The following is a 27,595-nucleotide window of genomic DNA, read 5'->3' on the forward strand; positions in this document are numbered from 1 at the left end:
ATAAAGTTAATTCAGAAAATTGTCTTATAAATAAGACTTAATGATTTTCTCTTAAGAGAAGACATCGGCAGCAAATAACATCCACCATAGAGCAAGTAATCCACGTCTAGAATAGCAGGGTGTTGATCGGATTCCTTAGCAAAGGATATGATCACTTATGGTAACCTGACCTTTAACAAGATGAGGGTAATCCACCTGATAATGCTGCAACTTAATAAGTAATCATGATGAGGGAATAATAATGGCCAACCAGGCATCAAATAAGAAGAAACTGACCTGTGTTGGTATTACATTCCTTGATGAGCCGACTCCACTCATAAGTAATAATAACTTAAAGTAAATATGTTAGTAAAAACTGGATAAACAATAAGATTTGATAGTGAATAATAATTGCTGGAAGAGATCAATCCTCTTCTCCTAGTGACAGTGATCTCCTCTAAGACAAGTTTAAGGTTTAGTTGGAATAAATGATAATAATCTAGAGGAGTGGTTTAGTCATGAAAGGGCATGCGATTGGCAAAGGGACACTTCTCATTCCAATGGTCACCACCTTGAGAAAAGTCAAGACCTTCCATCCTTGGAGTATAAAAGAACAACACCAAGCATAAGGGATGAGGAATCGAAGGAGAAAAAGAACAAAAGACGTGGAGTCTGTATAAAGAGGAAATCAGGATTAAAATATTATCAGCAGCAGAGCAGCAGACTGGTATGCTGTATCGTGCTTATGATCATATACTTGTTCATTTATGTTGTGTTATGTCTGCATTTCTATATATAAATGTAATACAAGTTATTGTATATTCTGTTATGAGTACCTACAAAGAAGCATTGTCAATATGATTGCATTTGATTATAATTTTATATCATATTTATACTTAATTTCATATACATTCATAATGCATGAAAGACTATTATATCAATGGCCTAGTCTTTAATCATTGGCTATTGTCTGCGAGAAGATAGGTTGGTGTGTATAGGGAGAGGCGGAGTAATTTCTCACAAGATAGGTAGCCTACAAGATAGGTATGGTCGGATTTCTGAAACCTTGAGGGAGCCTACTTGTAGACTGGTTTCCAAGTGCCCTATGACAGTAGATTTCTGTCCTCCATTAGGGTTAGGAAAGAAGTAAGGATGGGGCCTAAATATAATAATTATTGATTGTGTTATGAATAATTAATTGTTCTCTAGTTTTAATAGTCTGATTGAAGGCATGATAAGTGTGGTGATATATGGTTTAATTATGGGAAACGGGCTTACTCCTAGTAGGGGACATTACAAACATTATGATTTTTTTAAAGAAGTGTAGTTTTTGGCAGATGTATCATAAAAAAGGGTCTTCATGATTCCTTGCTCAGCCTTCCTATATGAAGGACTTTCCAACTGCTTTTGCTCGCAAATAGGCACTTAAGGTTGGGCAATGTGGCTGCTATAATGTACAATGTGATAAAATTAGTGGCAAAGCATGTGACTTTTAACCATTCAAGTTCTTTGCCATTAGCGTGGTCTCCCACAAGAATGAAAGCTATTTGTAGTTGTATGTGTATTTTGCGACAGTCCTTGCATCTTCCATGACATTCTTCAACTTGTTTAGTTTCCCTAGGTCTTTAAGAAGAGGTCAAGGCAATGGGAGGCACAAGAGCTCTAAAATAGTGATTCAAAGGTCTACCAATTGTCACATATGTAGATGCTTTGTTTGCCACGATTTGGATAACATTCTCTACTGCCACTTCATTGTCTCGTCCAACAAGTTGCACAAGATCTTGGCAATCTTTAGTTCACCGAATCACTGGACTTCCAAAAGACTAATTGTCTCTTGAAGCCACTAATAAGTTAAAGAATATTGTGTTCTTGCCATTTTTCCATAGAATGGCGCAACATTACTTTTTCCAAATTTTGTTTTTGTGTTTTGGATTGCATCTTGCAATAATGGGCTGCTCGACTCATGACGATGACTACTTGGGGCCTTTAACTCATTGTTTGCCATGGGTAATGTACTGACCAGTTGTTCCTAATAAAGATTGGAAGCAACATTAAATAAAATGTTGTTGTAGTACTGAAATTGGCACATGCCAACTTTGCCTCATGATGTAATCCTTTATTCCATGTAGAATCGTCCAATGAAGTTTGTGCGCTTAAGTGTTATGAGGAACAAAAAAATAAAACTTTGATTGCCCACATTCTCAATTCCTTGTATTTGTGTCTTCATGGAAGAAGAAGAGTCATTGACATCTGCTTCTGATCCTATAGAACTCAAAATTGGGGCTAGGATTATCATTGCCATTGCCTTTGCTATCCTCATTTTCTCTGCTTTCTTCTTCTCAGACGCTGCAATTAGAGCGTTTAGCTCCTCCTCACCTCATGAGATGTGTGTGTGCATGGCACAAAACTCTCTGGGCAATCCCTGCAAGGTGATTCATGCATCCTTTCATATCTTAACCAAAATAGTTGCAGATAATCATTCCTTGCTCTCTATATGCCATTCTATATTTCTGTGTAGGGTCCCTAAGTTTGCTGGTAGTTAACTAAGTAAAATCTAAAAATCTTCTCTACAGCTCTTGACAGTCATAAAATAGAAGCGAAAATATAACTTTGAAGTCTGGTATACTGTATGACATAAAAATTATCACTGGAGTCTATAGCCTGTGACAATTCAGCTCGTGAACGGTAACACTGAAAATAAAAATCTTTAGCTCTTTAGTATAACCCGTGACACTTAAAAGTTTGAAGTCTAGAGGCACATACCCGATTCTATATCATTGGATGATTGTGAAAGCCTTATGAAAGATTGAAAGGCACTAAATACACTTCTTGTTTGCTCAAAAACACACATTGAAAACAAGCCATCAAATGGCAAAAAAAGACCTGAGAAGTTAATTTTGCTCATGAAATACCCTTTTTGACTATAGCCAAGTTTTTCCATGATTTTCAATGAGTTTTTGATATTCTCTTGGGATGCACTGTTAACGTTAAGTTTTTCCCCTTGCATTGGAGCTTTCCTTGCTTTTTCCATCTTGTAATATTATTAGGAATTACCAGCCAATGAACAAGAATCATTGACAGCACATTAATCTGTATAATAATATTGGAAATGTCATTTTTATGTCATTCTTGTGACTCAATTGTACTAAAGACTCTGTTGAATCAATCTTCTCAGTTTGTTTACATATTTATCATCCAATATTGTGACCGTATATGTCCATACATGTTGGACTCTACAACATATTTACTTGCTACTAGTACGCTAGTATAGATATCAACAAAGACCACAGTCTAATATGTGGTATTTTCAGTTCATCGTGTTCAACCATTGTCTGGGTATGCTTGGGAAGTTGGAATGATTTCTGATGAAATTACCATTAATAGTTGGAACATTGTAGTATTGTAAACTAATTCAAATATTGTTGTTCTACAGGAGCATGATGTGTGTGGTGATAGCAATTTCTAAAGCAAAATTCTTATCATAGTTATCTTATTATTTTTATCTGTTGAAAAACAGTCCTGTAGCAGGTGCTTAGTCTTGTGGTAATAAAAATTAACTTTCAGATTTTCATATATTAAATTGTGAATGTTAGATCATTTATTGCAAAAAATGACCCCTTTTTGATAGGTTATTTGTCAAATTTTATTTTGATTATCACTCGGAAATAAAATAAAGTTACCTGGAACCCCTATGGACTGTAACCTTGACATGTGGCAGATAAATTGAAACAAGGACCACAAATCTACAAATGATGGAGTCTTCTAGTGGTAAAGGTATCGATAAGGACCACAATCTAATATTTAATATGTTGAGCTCATTGTATCCAACTATTGTCCCAGTGTTCTTGAGAACTTGACATGATTTCTGATGAAATTATAATGAATAGTTGGAGCATTGCAGAATTGTAAACTAATTTGGGAGCATGATGTGTGCAGTGCCTGTAATTTAAAGCAGATTTCTCATCATAGCTACCTTATTATTTTTGTTTTAAGCTGTTCAATCTCCTTTTGTCTCAATGAGAGGTTTAGCTCTAGAATTTAATACCATACAGGGTTTTCTGTTTAGCTGTTGAAAAACAATTTTGTAGCAGGTGGTTAGTCTCATGGCAATAAAAATCAATTTTTATATATTATAATATTTATATAGATTGAATTGTGAGTGCTTGATCAATTTTTGGATAAAATGGCCCCTTTTTTGATAGACAGTGTGAGAGATTTTATTGGAATCCTTAAAAAACTGAAACACCTAATTGAGCTCATGATATATTCATGATTACAGGACATACATTAAGATATACAAATGGGAAAAAAACTAGACTTTAGTGGGCAGTGTACTGCTATGGTTCTAAACAAAAGAAGTAGAATTAGGGCCCAGCCTCCCTAAAGCAGCACACAAGGGCCCTGTCTCTCCCAAAACTTAGTGTCTCAAAAAATGCAACCCTTTAACACATCAGCTTGACTAGTCATTGGTCCCAAGCCATGGCCTCTTCCAATTGACACTCCATTATACCCATGCCTATGGCTTCAGTCATGGCTATGGCCAGGGTGACCATGCCCTCTAGTCATTGGAGGGGTCACAACGAATCAAGTTGTTTTTTCCTACTTCTAAGGCCAAGTTAGGAATTATTAATACAGTTTTTGTTTTATAGTTTGTTTAAGGGTTATTAAAGGAACAATTTTAAATATTTATAATTTAAACCTATACTACTAGAGAATGGAATAAGTTGAAAGTTAATATGTGTTTGGTCAGAGTTTTAAGGATTGAGCTTGTTATATGTACTAAATTTTCTTTTGTATATAATTCTTCCCTTGTGAGCAATAAAGATTTATCCTGTTATCTTGCATTTTTGTTGTTAAATCACAATATGGTATAATAGCAAAATATCTCTAAGACAAATTGTCAATCTTATCCATGGTTTGTATTTTCCATGCTTTGTCAATGTGTGGAATTTTGGACTAGTGTGACACATTTTAATTATTTCTAGTGCTTTGTCAAGATTAAATTCAGTAATTTTTATTTTAACTCTTCTATTCTCAATCATTGCGACATTTTTCTATTATTTACCCGAATATCAGTGCTGCCTCAAGAGAGATATATCTATTTACAGCTGGAGAATTATAGCAGCAACATGCTCTTGAATTGCACTGAAACAACAGGTCCATAGAACCTGAAGATTTGTTTGTGGCAAAAAAATTGAGGGATATCAGAGTCCAGTTGAAGAGATTGAAAATGCCTTGCATGGTTCAGATTGTAGATTCTACGGACAATTTGGTTGGAAAGAAGAGTGGCAGCTGCAGGCACAGTGAGGGGGGCGATGTGGGCCAATAAGGAAAGAGTTTTGTGATTCTGACAATGTATTTATTGCTTCCTGGATTTTTGATGAAACCAGAGAAAGCAAGGGAAGAATGTGGCAAACTAGCAAAACCAATGCATAACCTTTCGGGAACATGTCAATATAGTTGGCACATTTTGTGGTACATAGACCATTAGAATTTAGGATCAACTTGTGAAAGTGATCAAAGTTTTTTAGGAGGCTGGAGGACATTTTTCGATCTTGAGTTTTTGCCAGCTCAAAGATTATTGTTTACTTTTAGTAGGTTTGGTTCAAAGGAAGGTTATTTATGGGCCCTTGTTCAAAGAAATTCAATGAGTGCATTCCCACAGAAGAAGTATATTGAGGCCATTCCTGCTATTGGTTAGTTTGAATAGTTAAGTGTTACCATATTCATACCTACAACATTCATGGTAAATAGTTGTGTGTCACGAGTTGTACCTAGAATGTTCTTGGTAAACAGTTGAGTGTCCCTGTTTACTCGGATTTATGTATAGACTTCAGCTTATGTATTGGCTCATGCATTTTGGTTACTTGTTGATAAGTTGCATGTTTGTCCAAATTCATCAATTGTTTGTATGTTGAACCTTTGGTTGTGTTCTAATTTACATCTAAAGTTGTATTATCTCCAAGTCTGAAGACTATGATGTAGTAAAGGGGAGGGGGGGTGTGTGAGGGCAGTGTTAGGAGTTATTACACGGTTTTTGATATTTTGATTAGGTGGTATTGAAGGCATAGGTTTAAATATTTATTAATTAACACATACTATTGGCTTGTTTGGTTGGTAATCTATTTTACACAGAGAATAATAAGTTGAGATTTAATATTTTTGGGTCCTAGGAATCTTTTTAGAGGTCTTAGTTGTCTTGATGATATCTTGTCTTTCTCATTTACTTCTTGTGTCCTAGGTTATCTAATATTTGTTTATGATAGTTGTCTCATGCCATAGGATTAAGGCACATGTCATGATCTTGTCTAATCTTATGCCTCACCTTTCCTATATAAGGAAGGTATCTCTTGCATCTTCTGTTGTTGCTTCTCTCTTGGTGTTTGTGGGGGTTACTTGGTGTTACATATTGAAGATCTTGGGTTCTCACTTCAACATTGTGTTAATTGTAATTTTATACTCTTAAGAATATATCAGTACATATACCACGAGGCATTCAAACCTTGCAGTATCCAATCTCTGTTTATGCAGTCCATGGGCTGTTTTTAACCTTTCCAAGAGCTGTATTCTTTATTTTCTTAATTAAGTTGGTAAACCATGCTAAAGGAATTTCTCATTTAGAGCATTTGTTGGTTGTAGAGTTGATTACTTTGGCGGGCCCATAGTCATCATGATTTACATGACTAAAAGTTCTTACTTGTTTTTAAGATGTGTTTTTATGTTGATCAATATTTGGAGATCCACTCAGGTTTTTACCAATTGGAAATGTTTTCGTGGAACTTAAAACTATATACTTTGTATCTTGGTACTTGCTTGAAATCCATCTTTGCTTGTTGTCTTAAGTATGAAGTTTGAACTCTTTATTCACCATGTCCTTGTTTTTGTGCTTTTGAAATGATTGGCTATATGATGATTTGTTTGTGTATACATGGATGGCAAAAGTTATGGCCTGCATGGTGGATGCAATGATCCTAGAGATCTGGGTATATGTTGTAATAATTTCTAATTATTTTAATGGTTCAGCCAAAGGAATTAAGTTGAAGTGACTGCATAATTAAGAAGCATTTCTAAACGAGTGTGGAATCATTATATGGTTATGGAGTGCAGACTGTTCTTATGTGGGATCTCATTGGATATATTGCATCAGCCATTAGAAATGGGATCTCTCTCAAAGTGGATATATTGCATCAGTCATTAGAGATGGGGTCTCTCTCAAAGTGATTTTCCCAAAAATGGACGCCATCATGCTAACTGAAGCTTTTGTTAAAGAGATACCTTGAGGTGTGTTGATTTTCTCATTTGTAGAAAATAATGATTTGCCACCTATATAAAGTTTAATTTGATAGTATATCAATTTGATTTTATATGAAGGTACTTATTTGGCGAGAAATAATTTTGAGTTGCAAACAAATGAAAATTTGTAAACTTGCAGATACATCCCTGTCATAGCAGAAGAAACAAAGATTGATTTTAGTTAGTCAAGTCATATATTTAATATGACTAAATTGGGAAAGATAAATATGATCACTTTGAAGGAGAGGCTAGTGAGTGGTTGGAAGGCTTTTACAATTTGAAGATTACGAATAAGTAGGTGGATTTAGCATTTGTAGTTAGATGGGGCATGAAAGTAGATTTGCAGAAGAGTTAAGATGCCATGGAATAAAATAATTATGGATGTAACCAAAACGAAGGATACATGGACTAATGTGGGAAAGATTAAGAATGGCCACTTTGAAGATGAGGTTATCGAGCAGTTGGAAGTCTTTTACAATTTTGAAAATTCTGAATGAAGTGGAACAAGGATTTGTAGTTAGATGTGACATGAAAGTTTAAAGAAGAATTAAAAATTCATGAAAGAAAACAAAGATGGAGAGAACAAAAACAAAGGATTTGATTCAATCCCTTATTACAACAAAGGATGTGATAATTGAAAAATATTAGCTAAGAAGAAAGAAAGAAGAAAGAGAAAACTTAAAAGGCTAGCAGAGAAACGAAGGAAGAGAGGATAAATTAAAATATATAGATCATTGCACAAAATGAAGATGACAGTGAAGAGCAGCCTTTGGAAGCACTCTGATTTCTATAATTTTAGTTGGGATATTTTGGGTGCAGGTATAAAGGAAGAAGTAGCAGAGTGTCATGTGTATGCCACTCAAGGAGAGATTCTCATGCAAGAGGATGAAGAGGAAAATAATGAAAATGCAGTTGAAGCATGTCTTTGTGAAGATCTGAAGATGTTGACAGCAAGGGATGAGAATAGGGAGGATGTTGCAGCAGCAGAGAAATGTAACAAGACAGCTAAATGTTAATATTTTTCATTTTTATGATGAAGAAGATGATGCTAAGTTAAATGGATCTGAGATGGTGAAAATGTCAGAAGAGATGAATGTAAAGTTAGTACAGATAAAGGAGTGTGAAAATGAAGAAGTGAATGCAGAAGTGCAGATGGATCATTTCCATGATCCTTTTAGTACAAATTTATATACAGCTTGTGCAGTGAAGGTTAGTGAAAAAGGTAAAGTTGCAGCAGTGCATGATGCTTTGAATGAGAAAATAATATTGAAGGAAATGATGCAGCTGAGTATAAGGGAATAGGATAAAGAAAATGATGAGGATGAAAAAGAGAAATGGGAGGTTCTCGCTGGATCATGCCTTGTGGAAAGTGTGAAAGAATTGGAGAAAGGATACAAGGATGAAAAAGTGGAATTTTGGAAATTTTTAATTTGTGATGTTGATTCAAGTACAGACGTGTTGGTGATTGAGGAGCACAGAAGTACAGAAGGAGAAAGCATGGGAGTGTTAGTTGTAGTGCAACAAAGAACTATTAAACACCATTTTATTTTATGAGGACCCTTGAGGAGTGATTTCATGTAATTTGACCAGATTTCAAGCAAATACATGTTTGAAATCTAAAGTTATGCCAAAAGTCATTCTCTGGCATCAGGTCTTGCAGGTTTTGTATCCTTCTACCCATGCTTCACTGAGAGATTAAAAGGCAGATTCTTTTGTTTCAGATATTCACGTTAACATGGCATATGCAATGTTTGAGTCCTGACATGCTGATGTGGAAGCCCAAGTGTCATGTTGGAGGATAAGCTCAAATTAATTTACTCAGATTTGCTGTTTTTCAACACCTCTTTGGTAGCCTTAGGGTGATTCTTAAACAATGCACCGGCATAGGGAAGGTAGAAAGACTTTTAAAAAGAAACAGATGTTGAAGTGGAGAGATAAGGGGAGAATGGAGAGGCTGCGTGCCATTTTTAAGTGGTTAAAAAAAACCAGCAATTAAAACATGAAGGTGTTGCATAGAGAACAGGGAAGAACAGGTTGAAAGTAAAGAGAAGAAGAAAGGGACTGCCAAAAGGCAGAGAGCAGTGAACTGTTTAGCAAAATACCTCAGAAAATAACTAAAATCACCCAGCATGTTTAAATATCTGACTTTTAGTGAATAGGTGGAGAAGATTATTTAAAGTATATAGAGATTGAAGGACTGGAATAGGGAAAAATGCCCAGCAAGGGTTGAAGCTTAGTTTCAGCGATGAAAATGGGAAAAATCATTGTATTTGAAGGAGTTCAGAGTGCCATAACAGGAAAATTAGCCCAGCAAAGATTGAGGGTGAACATTTTGATTTAATAAAATGAAAGATTGATTTGTGAAGAATTTGTGTGGAAAGTTGTGTATTTAGCTGCTAGTATTGGTGGTTTGATAAAATCTCCAATCTAGTCTGTGTTACATGATTATTGACCTCGATACAGTACCAGTGGGTGATAGGTATCGTATCTTATTTCCTTGCACCTGTTTGTCGTTGTTGTCCATATGCAAGGATCTCGGAACATATAATTCTGCCTACACATAACACTCATTTTGCAAGCTTTGCGTCTTTGGACATAGACTGTCTGGTCATACCTCGTATTCCTGTGTCTTTGTTCTCCTGTCCAACCATTTAATGCATTTATATTTTTAAGAAACTCGTGAATTCAATGATGTGTTCAATCCAGTTAAATCATTACAAGTACTGCCACTTTTGAGAACTGTACAAGCCATTTTGAGGTGTCTTGATATGGAATTGTTTCAAGCTTGAGCTGTGCAAGATTTGTTTTGTAAGGTACAATTTAAAAACCACGGTTGATTTTTGATTCAGATTGACCATGCATGCAGTTATATTTCTCCTAGAGTAATCGTGGTGAATTTTTTGTGTTCCTGTAATTTTTGAGTAAGGTGGCAAGAGTTTATAATCATACTTCAAGCTCATTTCCAACTTCATGGTTTTCGTTCTAAATATGTTAAACTTCCATATTTTGGATTCAGATTGACCATTCATTTACTTATATTTCTACTCGAGTAATTTGGGTGAATTTATATTATTTTAAAGTAAGGTGCCAAGTTCGTGATTTATTCTAAATATGTCATCTCTCAGCAACATTTTCTTGTTCTTTTTAATGTGTATATGTTTATTCAATCATACTTGAATGTAGAGAAGATTTATTTAATCTACATAGCACCCTCCTTGTGCTGCTGAATGATTCATCACTAATTATTGTTTGCATCTTACAGGCTGGATAGATTGTCCAGCAGCTGGTGACCCTCTTTCAAACATAATTCCCTCCAAAGTTCCTCTTGGAGAGAAATTCAATGATTATATTATCCCTGGAAAAAGATATTCTTCAAAGCAAGTGATTCATCGTCAACGGGTTTTGGGTAGGGATGTAAGTTGGTCATAAATTACTACTAATTTTGATTGTTCTGCATTTGTTGCACTTGATATGAAGACTACTTAGAATCTCTGGCAGTGAATCACCATGTGCTTTGATTGTCTTTTACCCAATGTAACTGGTTACTTCTGTTAGAAAGTTAGCATGTTTTGTCATTTGATTTATGTTGCATCCTCAATACTTTTTCAAAGTTGGAGAACAAATGTTTTCATTATAAAATTCTTGTTTTTCATTTCTCTACAATAATCTATGGCAAGGGGTCTTTGTGGAACATGTTGTTTTGCACACAAGATAGATTTTTCCTTCAAGCATTGTTTTGAGTCAAATTGCTTCATCAGATATGCCAATTTTTTGTTTTATTATCCGGTCATGGCTGTAACTTTGTAGTGTAGTCCATGGGAAGGGCACTAGAATAGTTAAGTTTTTTAGCATGATCTTGCCAAGAATATTTGGTGAAGATATAACTACATCAACATCCAATTGTTCGTAAATAAGATTTTAGGATCATTAGCAAATAATTGGGATTGCCGTTTTTTTTTGATCGGTAATATTTGTGATTTTATTAAATAAAACTAAAACAGTACATCTTCATCCAGAAATTTACCATCAAACCACTGCAAAAAACCACCCACAAAATCTCCAAACCACCCATCAACAAAAAGAAATTCTCAAACCAGTATCCTACTCAAACCCTATCCCACTTCTACAAGTACAAAAATGTCCAAACACATCATGCCATACTGAAATTGGCATATACTGTTCAAACAATTACTAACTGAAAGCTAAGATTCTCAAAAAAATATTGCAAAAAAAGGAAATGGCACCAAGAGATACCCTAGCCCGTAGTGTCTTCATCTCTCTATCTTCACCGCTTCTGCATTCAGCGCGCTCGAAACACTCCTCACTCTATTCACTCCACCAACCGTTCTGATAGCCAACGACTCATTGTGCTTGGCCAATTCCGCAGAAAGGTGCTTGGTTATCGGTCGCATCCTTCTCACCTCGTCCACCACCCCAACTTCCTCTCTCGCCTGTCTGATAATTTCCCCCAACTCCATAATTTGAATGTACATTTTCAGGCTCTCCCACCCTCTCCTTGCATCATCACTAAATCTTGCTTTAACTTCTTCTCGGCATCGCAAAAACGGAATTCTCATATGCCTGCCTCTAAGCTCTGCATGCTCCTTCGGGATGCCTTCCGAAACGCTAAAGCCCCATCCCGGGACTGCCCACTCCAACAGGGATTCCATATTAAGCAGATACTCTTTCGCCACTATTGCCGTCATCACATTTCTTATCTCCTCACAGGAATAGCCAAATTCGAGCCCCCACACCATAATCAAGGAATAAATATCCACCCTTGTTCGGTATCTGTGGTCAATGATAGCCACCTCCTCACCAAGAACCAGTTGAACAGCCCTCAAGAACAGGGGATCCCTTGCCAAAAACATGTTTGCTAACCGTTTTTCAGGAACCGGACCCCAAAAGGCAGGCATGAGTTTAGAAGTTTTGAGCGTAGAATTGGCTTCCATATTGAACACCACACAAACCGCCCAACTTTGCACAAAAACCGCTATCACCACCACCAAATTTGCTCGTTTGCCACAATGAATGAGCATAAATCCCATTCTAGCTATTAATGAAGCTTTCTCAACTTCCGCCACTGTTGCAGATGAATTCGGCATTAATTGCGCGAAATACTTGAGCCATCCTCGACACACGAACATAGGAGAAAAACACATTTCACACATTTCAAGTATGCCAATGGTACTGTACTTAGTAGGCCATCTTAACTGCATTGAAAATTGCTATCATTTCCATCCCACCACCTCACCTCTCCCTTAGCTAAATCGCATGCCACATTGGACAACTTGGTAGCAATGACATTTCCACTTCTCCTTACATGAGAAATACAAAAATCTTGAAAAGTTTTTAATTTTGAGCAGATTAAAGTGATAAACTTATTTAATCTCCAACTCGGGGTTGCACCTTTCATGATAGCGTTAACCACAATTTGAGAATATCCCTCCAAATGGACTTTCAAAACCTTCATGTTCACTGCCAAATCAGTTGCTAATAGAGCCGCTTGCACCTCTGCGTCGTTGGTAGTTCCATCTTGCAGCCTTTTGCACCTTTAAAAAGAACCTTCCCTTCATCGTTGCAAGCCACACACCCCGCTCCAGAGTTACCTGAGTTACCCCTAGAAGCCCGGTCAAAGTTAATCTTAACCCATCCCCGCTCAGGTTTTGACCAAATCTCCTCCTTATTTCCATGATCCTTGCAAAAAGGATTAACCCTTGGATACCCATGAACGGGTCTAATTGGGAATGTCATTAAAAACAGGTTCTTAAATCTGAACTTTGTAAGGAGTAGTGAATGGAATATCTATGTCATCAAGTTTATCATTTGATTTGGCATTTTGAGGATCAATTGAAGTCATTATTGAAATTGATGAATCAAGATCTTTTTTGAGAATTTATATAATTGCTTCTTACACATTGTGAATTAGGATCCTAGAAAGAGTACATGCGTGTACCTTGTTAAATATTTGACCTATACAGTACTTGTTCATTCTAATTAGAAAAAGGAAAATTCATTCTTAGGAAAGTTGTTCTCATCTTTGTATTTAAAGAAGTGCTTGTGGATTGTATCAAAACATATAGATATATTTAAGAGGACATCTCTATAAACGTAAAAAAAATTCAAAGTTAGGGCATATGAGAATTGTGTGTAGTCACAGAACATTCATTTTATGCTGAACAACCATAATAGCAATTGGATGGATATGATCAGAAACAAAACCAACACTATCTTAAAACATACTAGGTAAATAATAGATTTAGTGAAAAAATATAGAGTAGAGAAATAACTTTGGAATAGAACATTTAATGTCAATGAAATGTTATATTTTGCTGTATTTTCAATAATTATAAGGATTAGTTGTAAATTACATATTTCTAAATATACATATTTTTTTCTACCTCAAAGTTAAAGCCCCTTGCTTGATGGCGGATTTCTATTCATTCAGGCCATCTTAACAATCTTATTATATTCAAACTTATTATTGCTGTGCTTACCTCCAAATTTTTACATTGGGACAATAATTGGTATGTTTAACTATGCTAGATCTAGTGTTGTAAACATAGATCTAGTGTTGTAAACATCAATTCTGGATGACAGGAATAAAAAATGAATTTTTGTAAGCTGTAAAATGAAAATGAATACCCAATATGAAAGTAAAACCACGCTTGATCACATTTAAATTTTTTTAATCAGGTAGAGCCAAACAAAAGAATGGGGCGTTGCAATTAGGCACAAACAATGCATGTCCCCATTTTATGCATCATCTATTTCTATAGGTTAGCTCATGACTTTGGTCCCCGTAGGCTAACATGGTGATCAGGGAACCCTTTTGAGGGTGTTCTATGGCTCTTCAACTGACCTTTTAGTGCTTATTTCAGTATTCTTGCTCAGGGTCCCAGTTTGTTTGTGGTATGCCTTATGGAGATCATTCAGGACACTTTGATTTTCACCTACTATTTTTAGTTAGTTACTTGGATGTTTTGCTCATACTTACTATTTGTAGTAAAGTCACCGGGGTGGTTAGTTGACATCATATCTATATTTGGAAAGTGGATGCATTATTCCCGTGAGTTGATATTGGCAATTATCAGAGGTTTAATGATTTAAGTTAAATTATTAAAGTTAAATCAAGTTTAACTGTAATATTATTAATTATATTAAATGACTCTATGATATAATGATATAAAGGGGTTCGAAGTGATTTTTTTAAGTCATTTTCATAAAGTGACTTTATTTTGGTGCTTAGGGAGTTATAAGGTTTTAAAAATAATTTAATAAAGTGTTTTATGGAGATAGACGCCAATATTGGGAGATAAAAGATGAATATAAAATTAATTCATAAAGTGACTTTATGTTAATTAAAATTATATAAGGGTTCACTTTCTTATTATTCCCAATTGCAATATGAAAATTAGAAGGGGGAAAATTAAATGGGTTTTTTGGAAGCTTCCTTGGAGAATTATAAAAGGGCTCATTTGGAGCTCATTTGCATATACTTGGCTTATTTATTTTCTCTATGTGAAGCTTGAGAGCTTTGGCTTTCGTTTGTGAGAAATCTGAGGACAAAAACTCTTGGAGTTTGTTGGTGGTTTGGACGGAAACCCAAATCTATCTTTGGTGTGGATTCATCTAGGATTTACCATTGTGCTTCATTATCAGATTGTTGGAGGTTTCAATTGGAAATCTCTCTGGATGAGTTAACAGGCAAAATTTGTGAAGTCTCTTTGAGACAAATTTCAGGGTTTATGATTTTTGGAAGAATTTAAGCCTTTGTTTGAAGCTGCCACAGTGATTCCGTACCATGCTACAGTAATTCTGCACTTGCTACAGGGGCGTGAATAGTGATTTGAACAGTGCCATGAATAGTGACGTTAATAGTGTTGTTTGTGATTCTGAGTTCATTCTGATATAGTCTATGACTGCTGATTAATGTCACTGAGTGTTGGTTAATCATCTGCAGCTGAAAATCTGCAATACAGGTATTAGAGAATCTTTACTGTGTTTGAAACAATCTGAAAATATTATGGTCAACTCTGCTATTGGTTGGAAGATGATAGCAGATATAATGGTTCTTGTTGTTTCTGTTCACATTCTGAGTATATATGCATTAATCTGAGTATATCTGCATCCATTTGCTGCACTGGGTATGTTGTTATCTGCTCAATATTAAGGTCAGATTTCTCTGCAATTATTTCGTTCGCATGCTGGAAGGGATTTTGGTACTGAAACTATCATATATGATATCATGAATTACTGTTATCAATTAAAAAACAGCTACCATTATTAAAGTCTGTGTTTCATTTGTTAACACACGTGCACTCTGTTCTTATATCTGAATGTTCATAGCTTAGTCTTTATCATTCAATCTGAGTGATAACAGTTATCCTATTTTGCTGATGAACGAAAGTCTTTTTTGAGAACATTACAATCAAACATCATATGCAAATCACTAAATCAAAATATATGCACACTATTTAGCAAATATGAGCATCAGCTGAGTAATTGGAAAAAGCAAAAAATCTAGTGGCAAACAGGGGTAGGACATTTCAGACAAGTTGCCCAATTAAAGTTAATATTATGCAAGGGGGATAAGAAATTAGGTAATTGCTGGAATAACTCATAATTAACATAAGTCAACAACTTTGTATGTTCTCATTATGGCAAGAGACGTAACCTACAGTGCCAGCTAGGGGGTTGTAATGGTATGAGTGTGTTTACAAAACCCCAATTGACTGCTGATATAATTATTAAAATAATTTTTTTTTTATATACCCTTGGCTGGCCCACATGATTAATAAAAAGGCCATATATATACAACAAAACAACTGCCTCAAATTTCAAAGCAATTCCCTTAGCAAGGAGCATACAATCAAATAAGTAGAGTATAAAAGGTGCAGAGAAAATTTGAAGGTAGCTCAATAAAAACAGAATGTATTTACTCACTTCAGTCCACTGTAGATTTGTGAACCACTGTTAAATAGATATAAATTGAGTTTTTTGAGATGTAGAGGTCATATGCTCAGCACATTAAAGGATTATGGTTTACAGTAGTGGTAGTTGTGGTATTGCTATGTGCAAGACATAATTAGAAATGGTGTTTGTAATTCTACGAGTGGTGTGAAGGAAGACAATGTGGTAGATACCGTGGGTCCATTGGGTAGGTGGAGTGCAGTTAAAAATGGTGGCACCGGTAAAAGCTGTAAAAGGGCACCTTCAAGGTGGTCTTGGTAGGTGTACAAGTTCATTCACAATAATTATAGTTGCTCAGAGAGGATTTGTATTGGTGACCTGGCTGCTGCTAAATTGAATGAGGCTTATCAGGGAGAATTTAAATTATGATCAACTTGCGCTTCAGTTCTGCAGCTGGCACAGGTTCTGAACAAAAACAAAGTGACAACCTTGTGCTTATTTGTTGTCGTTATGCTTCATTTCTTCACTTTTCTGAGCTACTCCTTTGTTGTAATTTATAATTTTTGAAGTACACACTCACTCTAGTCATATTGAATTTGCAATTGCCAAACACTCCTTTCAAGCGTGAAGGCAAAGCTGCTCAGGAATGGAAACTGTTTCATTTTCTTTCTTTGAAAATTGTCCACCTGTACAATTTGTGATTGTCTACAGTCATATGAAATCTAAGTGTGCAGGATGACAATGGTAAGCTGGGGTTGGTACTCCTTTCGTTTTTCTGTTACACAGGCCAATATAATTCTTCTATCTTGTGTTTACATAAGTTGTGCTTGCTTTGTTTGTGTTAGAAGTGTAACTGAATTCCATAAAAGATGAACTATTGGCTAAGCACCTTGATCTAATCAATAACGAACTGCTTTGCAAGGGAAACATGGACTTTTTTATGAAATGGCAATGAACATTTGGATGCATAAACTTGGATATATGCAGCAATGCGTTCATATATTTTCATTAAAATAACATTGCTCCACATGTCCAAGAAAAAAAGAAAAGAAACTAACTCCAAATGTAAATCAATATGAAACAACTTGAGCTGTTAAACTTGGATATATGCAGCAATGCGTTCATATATTTTCATTAAAATAACATTGCTCCACATGTCCAAGAAAAAAAAGAAAAGAAACTAACTCCAAATGTAAATCAATATGAAACAACTTGATCTGTTAAACCATATGGTTTTGCAGTTTTTCCTTTTTCAGTTTTATTATTCTTATCTGTTGGACAACATTGCAAATGCTTTATCCAAAACTTTCATACATTCAATGTATAGATGTATGTTTCTATTATTTGTTCATCATGTTTACGTTTCTCCATATATTCAAGAAAGAAAAAGAAACTAACTCCAAATGTAAATATCAACACGAAACAACTTGAGCTGCTAACCCTCAAGGTTAGCATTCATCCTTATTCAGTTTAATCATACCTATCTGTTGGACAACATTGCAAATGCTTTATTATTTTACAGAGGAGCTGTCGAAAGTTGTAAATGTTATGCTGGTGGCAAGATAAACATCTGCAAATTTCACAAATATTTGCTGAGGTTTTCAAAATTTTCATATATTCAACTTATAGATGTACATTTCTAATATATTCTCATCATATTTATGTTGCTCCATACATCCAAGAAAGAAAAAGAAACTAACTCCAACTTTAAAAACCTATATGAAACAACTTGAGCTGTTAACACTTGAGTGTTTGGCATTTGCAGTTGATACTTATTCAGTTTAATAATTCATATCTGTTGGGCAACATTGCAAATCCTGACAATAGTTCTAAACATTATGCTGCGGTAAGATAAACATCATCTATAATTTTGACAAATATTTGCAGCGTTTCTCAAACTTTTGTATATTCAACTTATAGATGTACATCTATAATTCTTATGGTGGTGCTTTTTAACTATGTCACTGAGAGCGCTACATCAAAGGAGATTTCAAAATTGCACTTCTTGTTGAGTAAAATAAATCCTCAACTCTGGAAGGGTTTTTTCAAAAAAATTGCAAGGTTGTTGGTTGTAGTAGAAGAGCAGTATGCCCGAGCTAAAAAAATATTGAGCATGTTTGCCCTAAAATATGAATTTATGTTAGCCCAAGTTTTGGGGACGGGGAAGAGCGGCGGGGATAGGAGTATGCATTTTGGGGACGGGGACGGGGATGGGAGGGAGCCATTTTTTAGGGGATGGCAAGGGATGGCTATTAAAAAAATAGGGAAAATTTTTAAAATATAGAATTTTTTTAAAATATAGAAAATTTCAAAGATTCATATGATAGCATTGACAAGGCAATCACTATATACATCATAGAACCTTAACACATAATATTGGAGTTCAATTGATATTTTCATTTCATAGAAAGTGAAAAAAATGAAGTTTTAACAAAATTTAATTGCATTCTTTGACAAAACATATGATATATTGTAACAAAATGCCCAAAGGCTGCAATTTTAGAAAATGACATATATATAGAAAATTGGCTAAGTTGCTAGATTCTTCCAGAATTTCTCAGGGTTTTGGTTCAGTTCTGCAGAAAATCTGGTCCTTCACAAATTTGCTGCAAATTCTTCCAGGGTCCTGAATTTGCCCTGTGGGTTCGCTAAGGAGGACCCGGGGAGAATTTTGGGGAAGTTACAGCGAATTTCAAATTCAGCAGCAAAATGAGGGCCGAATTTGGGCTGATTCTTAATGTTGACTTTATTATTTTTGAACTGAAACATTGATATGGTGGTGTATTTTGGCATTTTGCTACGTTGCTTGCCATTTGGACTAAAACATTAATATATATGGTGGTGTATTTTGCTATGTTAATTTGCTATTAGTCTATTAGCGTAGTTGACACTTGACAATGGTATATTATGAATTTATTTGTTGCTGCATAAATATGTATATTTTTTTATTTTTTAATTTTATTTGTTTTTATATAGATGAACTCAAAGCAAGCCCGAACCCACCCCAAATTTTTTTGAAAGAATTTGCGAACCTGAATCTCGAACCAGAATCCGAATCCGAACCGAGACTGACAACCTAGAAAATTAGAAATATTAATATTCAGCTGTCCTTAATCAGCCTCCCCGAACACTACTTCAAAATCGGAGTTTGAGTCCCTTGGTTTTCCTTCAGCTGTGCTTTTCTTCCTTTAGCTGTTCACAATTTATGTATTTATAAAAATGAGGTTTTATTTTTGTTTTGAATGTTTTATTGTTGTTTTTAGGTTGATTTTTGTTGCAAAGGGCCCCCCACACCTCCACGCCTTTTTATTTTGATTTGTTTTAAAAAAACCTAATCAGCCTCTCCTAACACTACTTCAAAATGAGAGTTTGAATCACTTGGTTTTCCTTCAGCTGTGCTCTTCTACCTTTAGCTTTTGACAATTTGCAGATTCATGTAAATGAGTATTTCTTTTGTTTTGAATGTTATATTGTTGTTTTCAGGTTGAGGGTTTCTGCAAAGGGGTCTCCACACCCTTTTATTTTTGAGTTGTTTTTTTAAAAAAGAACTTAAAGTTGCTTGTGCCATAGGGGATGGCTAGCCATTCCCAGGACAGTCAGGGGACATATAGGCGTCCTTTGCCCATCCCAGGGACGACTACCAATCTCCCACCATTATATCAGTTTTGCAACCATACTGTAAATGTTTCCCTTTTTTTTTTAATTTTTGGGGATGGCGGGGGATGTTTATGAGGCATCCCTGTGTCCCCTGGATGTTTCGTACCCGGGATGACCCAATTTTGGCTGGTACATAGCTTTCTTCTGTTGGATGAGCTAGTTACATCCCATTGCATGCACATGATGGAGGGTCTAAGGAAATTGTCAAAAGCTTTACTTTCTGTTTTTCCCCTTGGTCACCATGAAAGGGCCACAAGAATATTCCATAAAAATCTCTGTTTTTAAGTCTTCTGAGATTATTCTAGTTTGTTTTAAAATGTAAATGTAATAAGCCTCTCTAGGAATTTTTGATCAAACTTGCAAGTTATCACAATTTTGCAATGCAGACATTTTGTCAAACAGTTTCAATCCACCATTGTATTATAATTTCAGAAATAATTACCACAATAATTTGCTTCCATTTTTCAGGTGCTGTTAACAACTATTCTCTTACTAAATAGATAAATGTGCACCAGATTTCTTTAAAGAATCATATGAAATAGCTGTGGCAGATTTATTTATATATCCATAAATACATTCAAACTGAACAAATAGTGACAATGAAAAACTTTGGCTGATCTGGACCAATCAATATGCACTTTAAACCATTCTGGTGTGTTGTACGACATCCCATATGTTGGTACAACTCCTTTTATGATGGTACAATAACATACATAAAGCTGTGATTCACATTTGGAGAGTTGCTGCAGACTCTAAAGTTTAAACTTCTTTAGGAGCTGCGTTAGGCTTGGAATGAGTTATTAAAGCCTTCTAAATTATTCTTTGGCCCTTCTTGGTATCCTTGGAAAGTGTACAACTCCTTGGGGAGCTTGGAAATGGTACGGTTGGGGTAAATTTCCAATCATCATTAAAATATAATATATTTTCAGAAAAATAATTTATAATAATTTTCAGAAAAATAGTTAATGAAATCTTTCAAAATTATGAGATAATGTCAATGGGTCCTTGGTTTACTGGTGAAGTTGAATGGCTCCAAATGAGCCCACCATGGATCAAGTCTTGCTGAGTGCAAAGGCTCAGACGTCATAAGAGATGAGGCCGGGATTGTGCCCTGGGCAAATTTGGCTGAATGGGTACCCCTCAGTCCTTGGTTCTTAGCCGAAGAGGTTTCAGCTGATAGGCTCGTGCCCTCGTATTGGGTAGCAAAAAATACTTCGTGAAGGCCCTTGCTAGGCTGGTGGCTTGTGGGCTTCGTGCCCTTGCTGGGCTGCCGTGCTCACAGGTTTGGACCTCTTTCAAAAAAATTGTGAGATAATAAAATTATCCGTTTATTTCATATATACCCTAAAATTGATAATATTTGCTTGCAAATAATAATGATTTCTTCCTTACAGCTTTTTCAAAACTTGTATCAATTTGCACACTGTAACTTTGGATGAATTGAACTCTATTTTTGCACAAATTGTGACTTTGAGTGAACCACATAGTGTTTGCTAGGGGGCAGTCTTTCACCAACGAAGTCAATCTTTTCTTAGTGTTTTGTCCAAGGCAGAAGAGATGAACGTAATATGCTGCCCCGTTGTTCTTTTTAATTAAAATACTATGTTATATATTTCTTATTGCGATCTTCTAGACTAGATGAAAGATGGAGAAGGGGTTTATTTTTTGTTTATAATGTTTGATGATTCAGCATATAACAATAATAAATTTCAGCAATTATAACTATTGAAACAATGTAAATGCCATGCAAAACAGTAGCAGAACATTCCAGATTTATATGTTGGGCAAAATAATAGCTTATTCACCAATATAACAACGACGCTGTTCGTAAAATACACCTACATAGCTAAATCAAACATACCAAGAAAAAGTTGTTGGCCTGAACCCATTTCTGTAATGATATCAGCCCTGCAAATTTTTAGATCTGGTGCCACACCTCCAAATTTGAGTGCCAAATGTCATGGAAGGGATGGAGAAATGTCTGCTGCCCCCAACTGCCACAAACAGGCCTGAAATGACAACCTAAAACCCAACACTCAGACTAAGAAGTCTCATGCCAACCAAGGGTGTTGGAATTTTTGTCATTGATGTCAAAGTTTATTTGAGCTTGTCAAGTTGCTCATTATTCATTACTGTTTAATTGAGCTGGTTGCCGTTTTGGTTGAGGTGTCTACTTGCTTGGTTGAGCTGCTTGAGATCCTTGCCTGCCTGCTCCAGCTGCTTGCTTGTCTGCTTGAGGTGCTTGGCTGTCAGCTTGAGCTATGCATGTCTGCTTATCTGATTCAACTGCTTAATTGTCTACTACCTGTGCCAGATCAGACTTTATGTCAAGTCATGGTTCTATGGGGCCTGTTCTCTATTTTGGTTAGACCACTTATTTAAGTTCGGGGAGGTCTCATACTTCATCACATATATTTAATGTTTTCTGGTCTGCATCATCTAACTCTGGAGGTGAGTTTTTTTGGCAAACTTTTTGAAAATGAATAGCGGCAGTGACTAAGATTCCGGAAGTGCGAATTTATCGTTGGCAGTCAGTGTTTGACTCGCGTAAGAAATTGTAGAGTGCGAAAGGAGTGAGGATTTTTTATGAAATTTATACTTGGCAGTAAAAAACGTCTTGATTACCAATTACGTTGTCGTGGGGTTAAGATGGTTTGAAAAGAAGCCTACGCATTTTTAAGGGAGTCATGCTAGTGTGAATGAAAAAAAAAATCAATGATATGGAGTTGACTTGAGGTAGACCGAAGTGTATTGGGCGTTTTGATTCCTATGTGGAATTTTCTGGGAATGTAACGCCTCTGTCTGGGATGGACTATTTGGATTTTTTTTTTTTAAATTTAATATTATGTTTGTGAATATGTGGCAGCAAATCTTTATGAGTTTGAAATTGCTTTAAACAAAATTTCTTGGTTATCAAATCGATTATACAAGTGTGTGTGTTTTTTTTAGAAGATGATTTTTTATAGTAGTTGTGCTGCAAGAAAAAGAAGGGAGAAACTGATTGTTTTGAGTGAAGCTTGACTATGTATTGGCACAAATTCAGCGGAAGCCATTGTTGCCTTGGTGTCACCATGACGGATATAGCAGATAGAGTGTCGGCCTTTGTTGGTGGTGAAGTTGGTCCTTCAGATTTGAGGAGTTTGAGTGTTGGAAGGGTTGGTGCCCTCTGTGAGTTGCTTACTTTTGTATCTTTGGGTAGGTGCCCATTTATGTTAATGAAAGACTTTTGATGCCATGTTTTTATTACTCGAAAGGGTTTTCCAGGAGAAATCTTGGAGTTTGTGTTTTGTTGGTTGTTTTCTTCATGTTTCATTTGGTTTCTTGTTTTTAAATATTGAAAAATTCTGAAATTCTGATTCACATCCCTCCCCACCCTCCATTCTCAGTACTTCCTGTGTGCTTCTCAAAGGGAATAATTGCATGTCAGATGTGGAATGTACGACAAGCATGGGAATGTGTGCAAGTCTGCCATAAAATGCCAAAACTCTCCTTGACCTATTCAAACCCTCTAAATCTGCTCGAACAACCCCAACAAATTTGTAACAAGTATTGATATTGAAGAAATCATATACTTTGATAAGCTCACATGTGTTTCCTGTATAAATAAACCCTAAGATCTCCCATAATGTATCTTTCAATAGCGTAGAAGATGTCATCAACAAATGATTTCGTTCTTAGCAACCAAGAAGGAAGCCTCCAGAGAAGCTACAACCAAAACTATCCATGCTAGAATGAATCTCCAAAAAGCTCTAATTCACTTTAAAATGGGTGCCATTTTCAAAACTCCAATTTCTCGCCTAAAAAAGAAGAGAAACTTTTAAAAAAAAAATTAATAATTACTGCTTATGCCTCCCTAGGTTGGGCGCCAACTTTTAGGTGTCCCCCTTTTAAAAACAACTTTATGTTCATTGGGACCCTCAATAACTTAACTTTATATTATTTAATTAACATAAGTTAAAATTTTTTAATTTAACTTAATACCTTGTTTTAGTTTAAAAATAAAGTCTTGGAACATATAAAATATACAAATACTCGGGCTTCGCCCAAGGCTTTGGGTTCTTCCCATGTAGGTCCAAATTTCAACTCTCGTTGACTGCGTTTACCTTGCGGTTGGGTTGTTTGACCATGATCAGTCGCCCATCGAGGTATTCTCTCCTCAACTTGGCCCCTTCATACCCTGAAACTCGGCAAAAAATATACAACTACTGTGGCTTCGACCCATTGCTCAAACGGTTGGTAAGGTTGTCTCAAGGTTTTGGGTTCTTTCCATGTAGGTTCAAGGTTCAACTCTCATCGACTGCGTTTACTTGGCGGTTGGGTTGTTTGACCATGATCAGTCGTCCATCGAGGTATTATCACCTAAGCTCGCCCTCTTCATACCCCAAAACTTGGCAAAAAGAGGTTAAGACTGAGACAAGATATGGCTGGGTTGCTTTGCTAGGTTGCCAGGTTATCTCATGATATTAAAAATATATAAATAGAAATACTGATTTCGAATGCTTCCATTGACACTTCTAAAAATGGCAAGATTGATTGCAGGCACTGTCAGTGACCCAGCTTGACTTACTAAAAATAGTAGTATTGGAAACTTGCTAATGGTTCACCCTGTCGACTAGTTAGGAAGGGGACACTACAGTTTACCCTTCCCAAAATTGCTTGTTCTGAAGCAATTTTAGCTCTAGATGCTGTATAATTTGTTCTCTCTCCCATATTGCATCGTTTATTGACAAATCCCTCCATTTGATCAAATACTCCTTGATGATCCGATTCCAAAGAACTTTCTCTCGGAAGTCAATAATAGCCTTTGGTATTAAAATCAGTTTCCCCTCCTCATCCAATGGTGGTAACACAAATGAGGGCACCACATTATGTCCAAGTGCCTTCTTGGGCTTGGATACATGGAAAACATTATGTACTTTGTTGCTAGCTGGTAACTCAAGCTTGTAGGCAACCTCCCCAACCCTCTTGGTAACTTTGAAAGGTCCATGAAATCTAGGTTTGAGCTTCTTTGCTCCACTGTTCTTGAGAGTAGACTATCTGTATGGTTATGATCTTAAATAAACCATACCTCAAAATTGCACTCTATCCGTTGTTGATTAGCATACAACTTTTGCTAATTTTGTGCTTGTTGCAGGTTTCCCTTCAATGTTTTCATGATGTTTTGACTCTTCTGTAATAAGTCTTTTGCCTTAGGCACTATGTTGTCTCCAAGAAGATCCATAAAGTTGGGAGCCTCATATCCATACAAAGCCATACATGGTGTCATCCTAATAGACATATGGTAGGTGGTATTGTAGCAAGACTCACCTAGGTGCAGACACTTTATCCAAGCTCTTTGTTGTTCACAAACATATTTCCTGAGAAACCCTTCCACCCATTTATTAACTATTTCCGTTTGTCCATCTATTTGGGTGGTAGCTCGTACTAGGAGTGAGCTCAGTCCCACTAAACCTGAAGAGCAACACATGCAGTCTAATGATCTCTCTAAAAACAAATCAGCTACTTCTGTGGTTGTATATGTAGTTGAGAGAGCAAAAAAGTGAGCAAATTTATTCAATTGATCAACCACCACATAAATACTATCTTTGCCTCAAACATTAGGCAGTCCTATAATGAAATCCATCGAAATGCATTCCCATTTTTATTAGGAATGGGCAATGGTTGAAGCAGACTAGTTGGAAATGTATGCTCATTCTTGTTTTGCTGGTAGACTATACACTCTCTAACGTACTCAAGGACTTCATTTTTAAGTCCTTTCCAAGTGAATGTCTCATGAATCCTCTTGTAAGTCTTAAAGAAACTTGGGTGTATCATGAAAATTTCTCAAAACCTTTATCTTAAACTGTGAAGAAGGTACCAAATAAATCACGTCCTTATACATGATTAACTTATTAACCACAGCATATTTGTCATTATGTGTTGTTTCCTCCATAATCCTTGCCACACATGAATCTTTGGCATACTCTACTGCAATTAACTCTCTCCAATCAGCAGAAATCTCCACTAGAGAACATATTTGAGGTCTCCTAGAAAGTACATCAACAACTATATTCTTCTTCCTCGTAACATAAACAATGCCAAAGTCATATGCTTGCAATCTGTTGACCCACTTCTGCTGCCTATCATTGAGGTCCTTTTGAGTCATGAAGTATTTAATACTGTTATGGTCTATTTTGATGATAAATTTACCCCCAACCAAGTATGGTCTGAATTTGGCCAAGGCCTACATGATGGCCAACATCTCCCTATCATAAACTGAGTAGCTCCTCTCCACACCTCTTAACTTCCTACTCTTGAATGCGATGGGGTGTTTATCTTGCATCAACATTGTCCCTATCCCTTCACTTGAAGCATCACACTCCAACTTGAAAGGTTTGGAGAAGTCTGGTATGGCTAATACAGGACATGTAGACATCACCTTTTTGAAGTGCTCAAAATACTTCTGTGTTGAATCGGACCACACAATTGCTCCCTTCTTTTCAAGTTGGCAAGCAGAGCAACTGCTTGAGAAAACCTCTTAACAAACCTCCCATAGAACCCGCAAAGACCAAAGAATCCTTTAAGCTATGTGAGATTGGTAGTAGTACGCCATTCCGTAATAGCCTTAACCTTCTTAGGATCTGCTCTCTCTCTCTTTGCTCTAATGATGTGTCCAAGATAAAGAAGCTTTGTCATCCCGAAATAGAAAGAGACTCACTCTCCAGGATGCTTAATACCTCCTCAAGATGTTGCCTTTGTTCCTCCCAAGTTCTCGTGAAAATCAAGATGTCATTGAAAAATTGTTTAAAATATCAAATCAAATTTCCTTAAATGCACCATGAACACTTGGTTCTTGCAGCTCTGAAAAGTGGCTGGGGCATTCATCAAACCAAAGGGCATTGCTGGATGCTCGAAATGTCCAAAATGGCACTTGAAGGCAATTTTCTCTATATCCTCCTATCTCATTCGAATTTGGTGGTGACTTAATCTCAAATCTATCTTAGAAAAATATTAAGCTCCATGTAACTCATCTATCAATACACATCCACATTGTACCATCCTTTTTTGACTAGGACTGTTAATGCAAAGGGACCCTTACTGGGTCTTATTTGTCCCATCTCAAGTAACTCGTTAATTGCCTTTTCAATTTTATCTTTGTGCCTCTTAGGATGTTGATAAGGAGTTGTAATCATGGGTTTGGCTACCTCCTTTAACTTGATGACATGCTCAATACCCCTCTCAGGTGGAACTCTAGGGGGAATACCCCCAAACACCTTGCTATGCTTAGATAGCACTAGCTGAATATCTGGGTGGTAATTGCTCTTTTGCCGATATGAAATTGTTTTTAACCTTGGGCATGATAACACACTCTAGGTCCACCATTTGATAGTCCTCTGAGTATCACTTTTCTCCCTTGATGTTCAAACTTCATTTCCATGTTTTGTAAGTTGCAAGAGAACCTAACGAGTGACATCATCCAAACCATGCCAAGTATAATATCATTGTCTCCCATATTTACCACATAAAATTCATCTTGCAGTTGATAATTACTCAACTGCATAGTCAGATTTGAATTTTTTTTGAGTATAAGGAATTTTATACTCGTTAGCTGCCATCACCTTAAACTCGTCACGCTCTTCTGTTTGCAGCCCTCTTGTAGCCACTACCCTTTCATCAATGAAATTATGTGTTTCTCATGTATCAATCAAAGCAACTACCTGCTGCCCCTATATAACACCTCTCACCTTAAATGTAAGCGCCGTTTGGTCACTAG

At 36.1% G+C, this 27,595-nt stretch overlaps 1 protein-coding gene across 1 annotated transcript in view; it reads left to right on the forward strand.

The window, feature by feature from the left end:
- Positions 1-27,595, forward strand: part of LOC131041919 (uncharacterized) — a 92,077-nt gene that overhangs the window by 25,137 nt on the left and 39,345 nt on the right. Inside the window, exon 3 of the mRNA XM_057975170.2 lies at positions 10,535-10,686. Within this exon, the coding sequence (XP_057831153.2) occupies positions 10,535-10,686 (152 nt within the window). The remainder of the gene's footprint in view (positions 1-10,534; positions 10,687-27,595) is intronic.

This window comes from Cryptomeria japonica, chromosome 1 (assembly GCF_030272615.1).
Source record: "Cryptomeria japonica chromosome 1, Sugi_1.0, whole genome shotgun sequence".
NCBI lineage: Eukaryota > Viridiplantae > Streptophyta > Pinopsida > Cupressales > Cupressaceae > Cryptomeria > Cryptomeria japonica.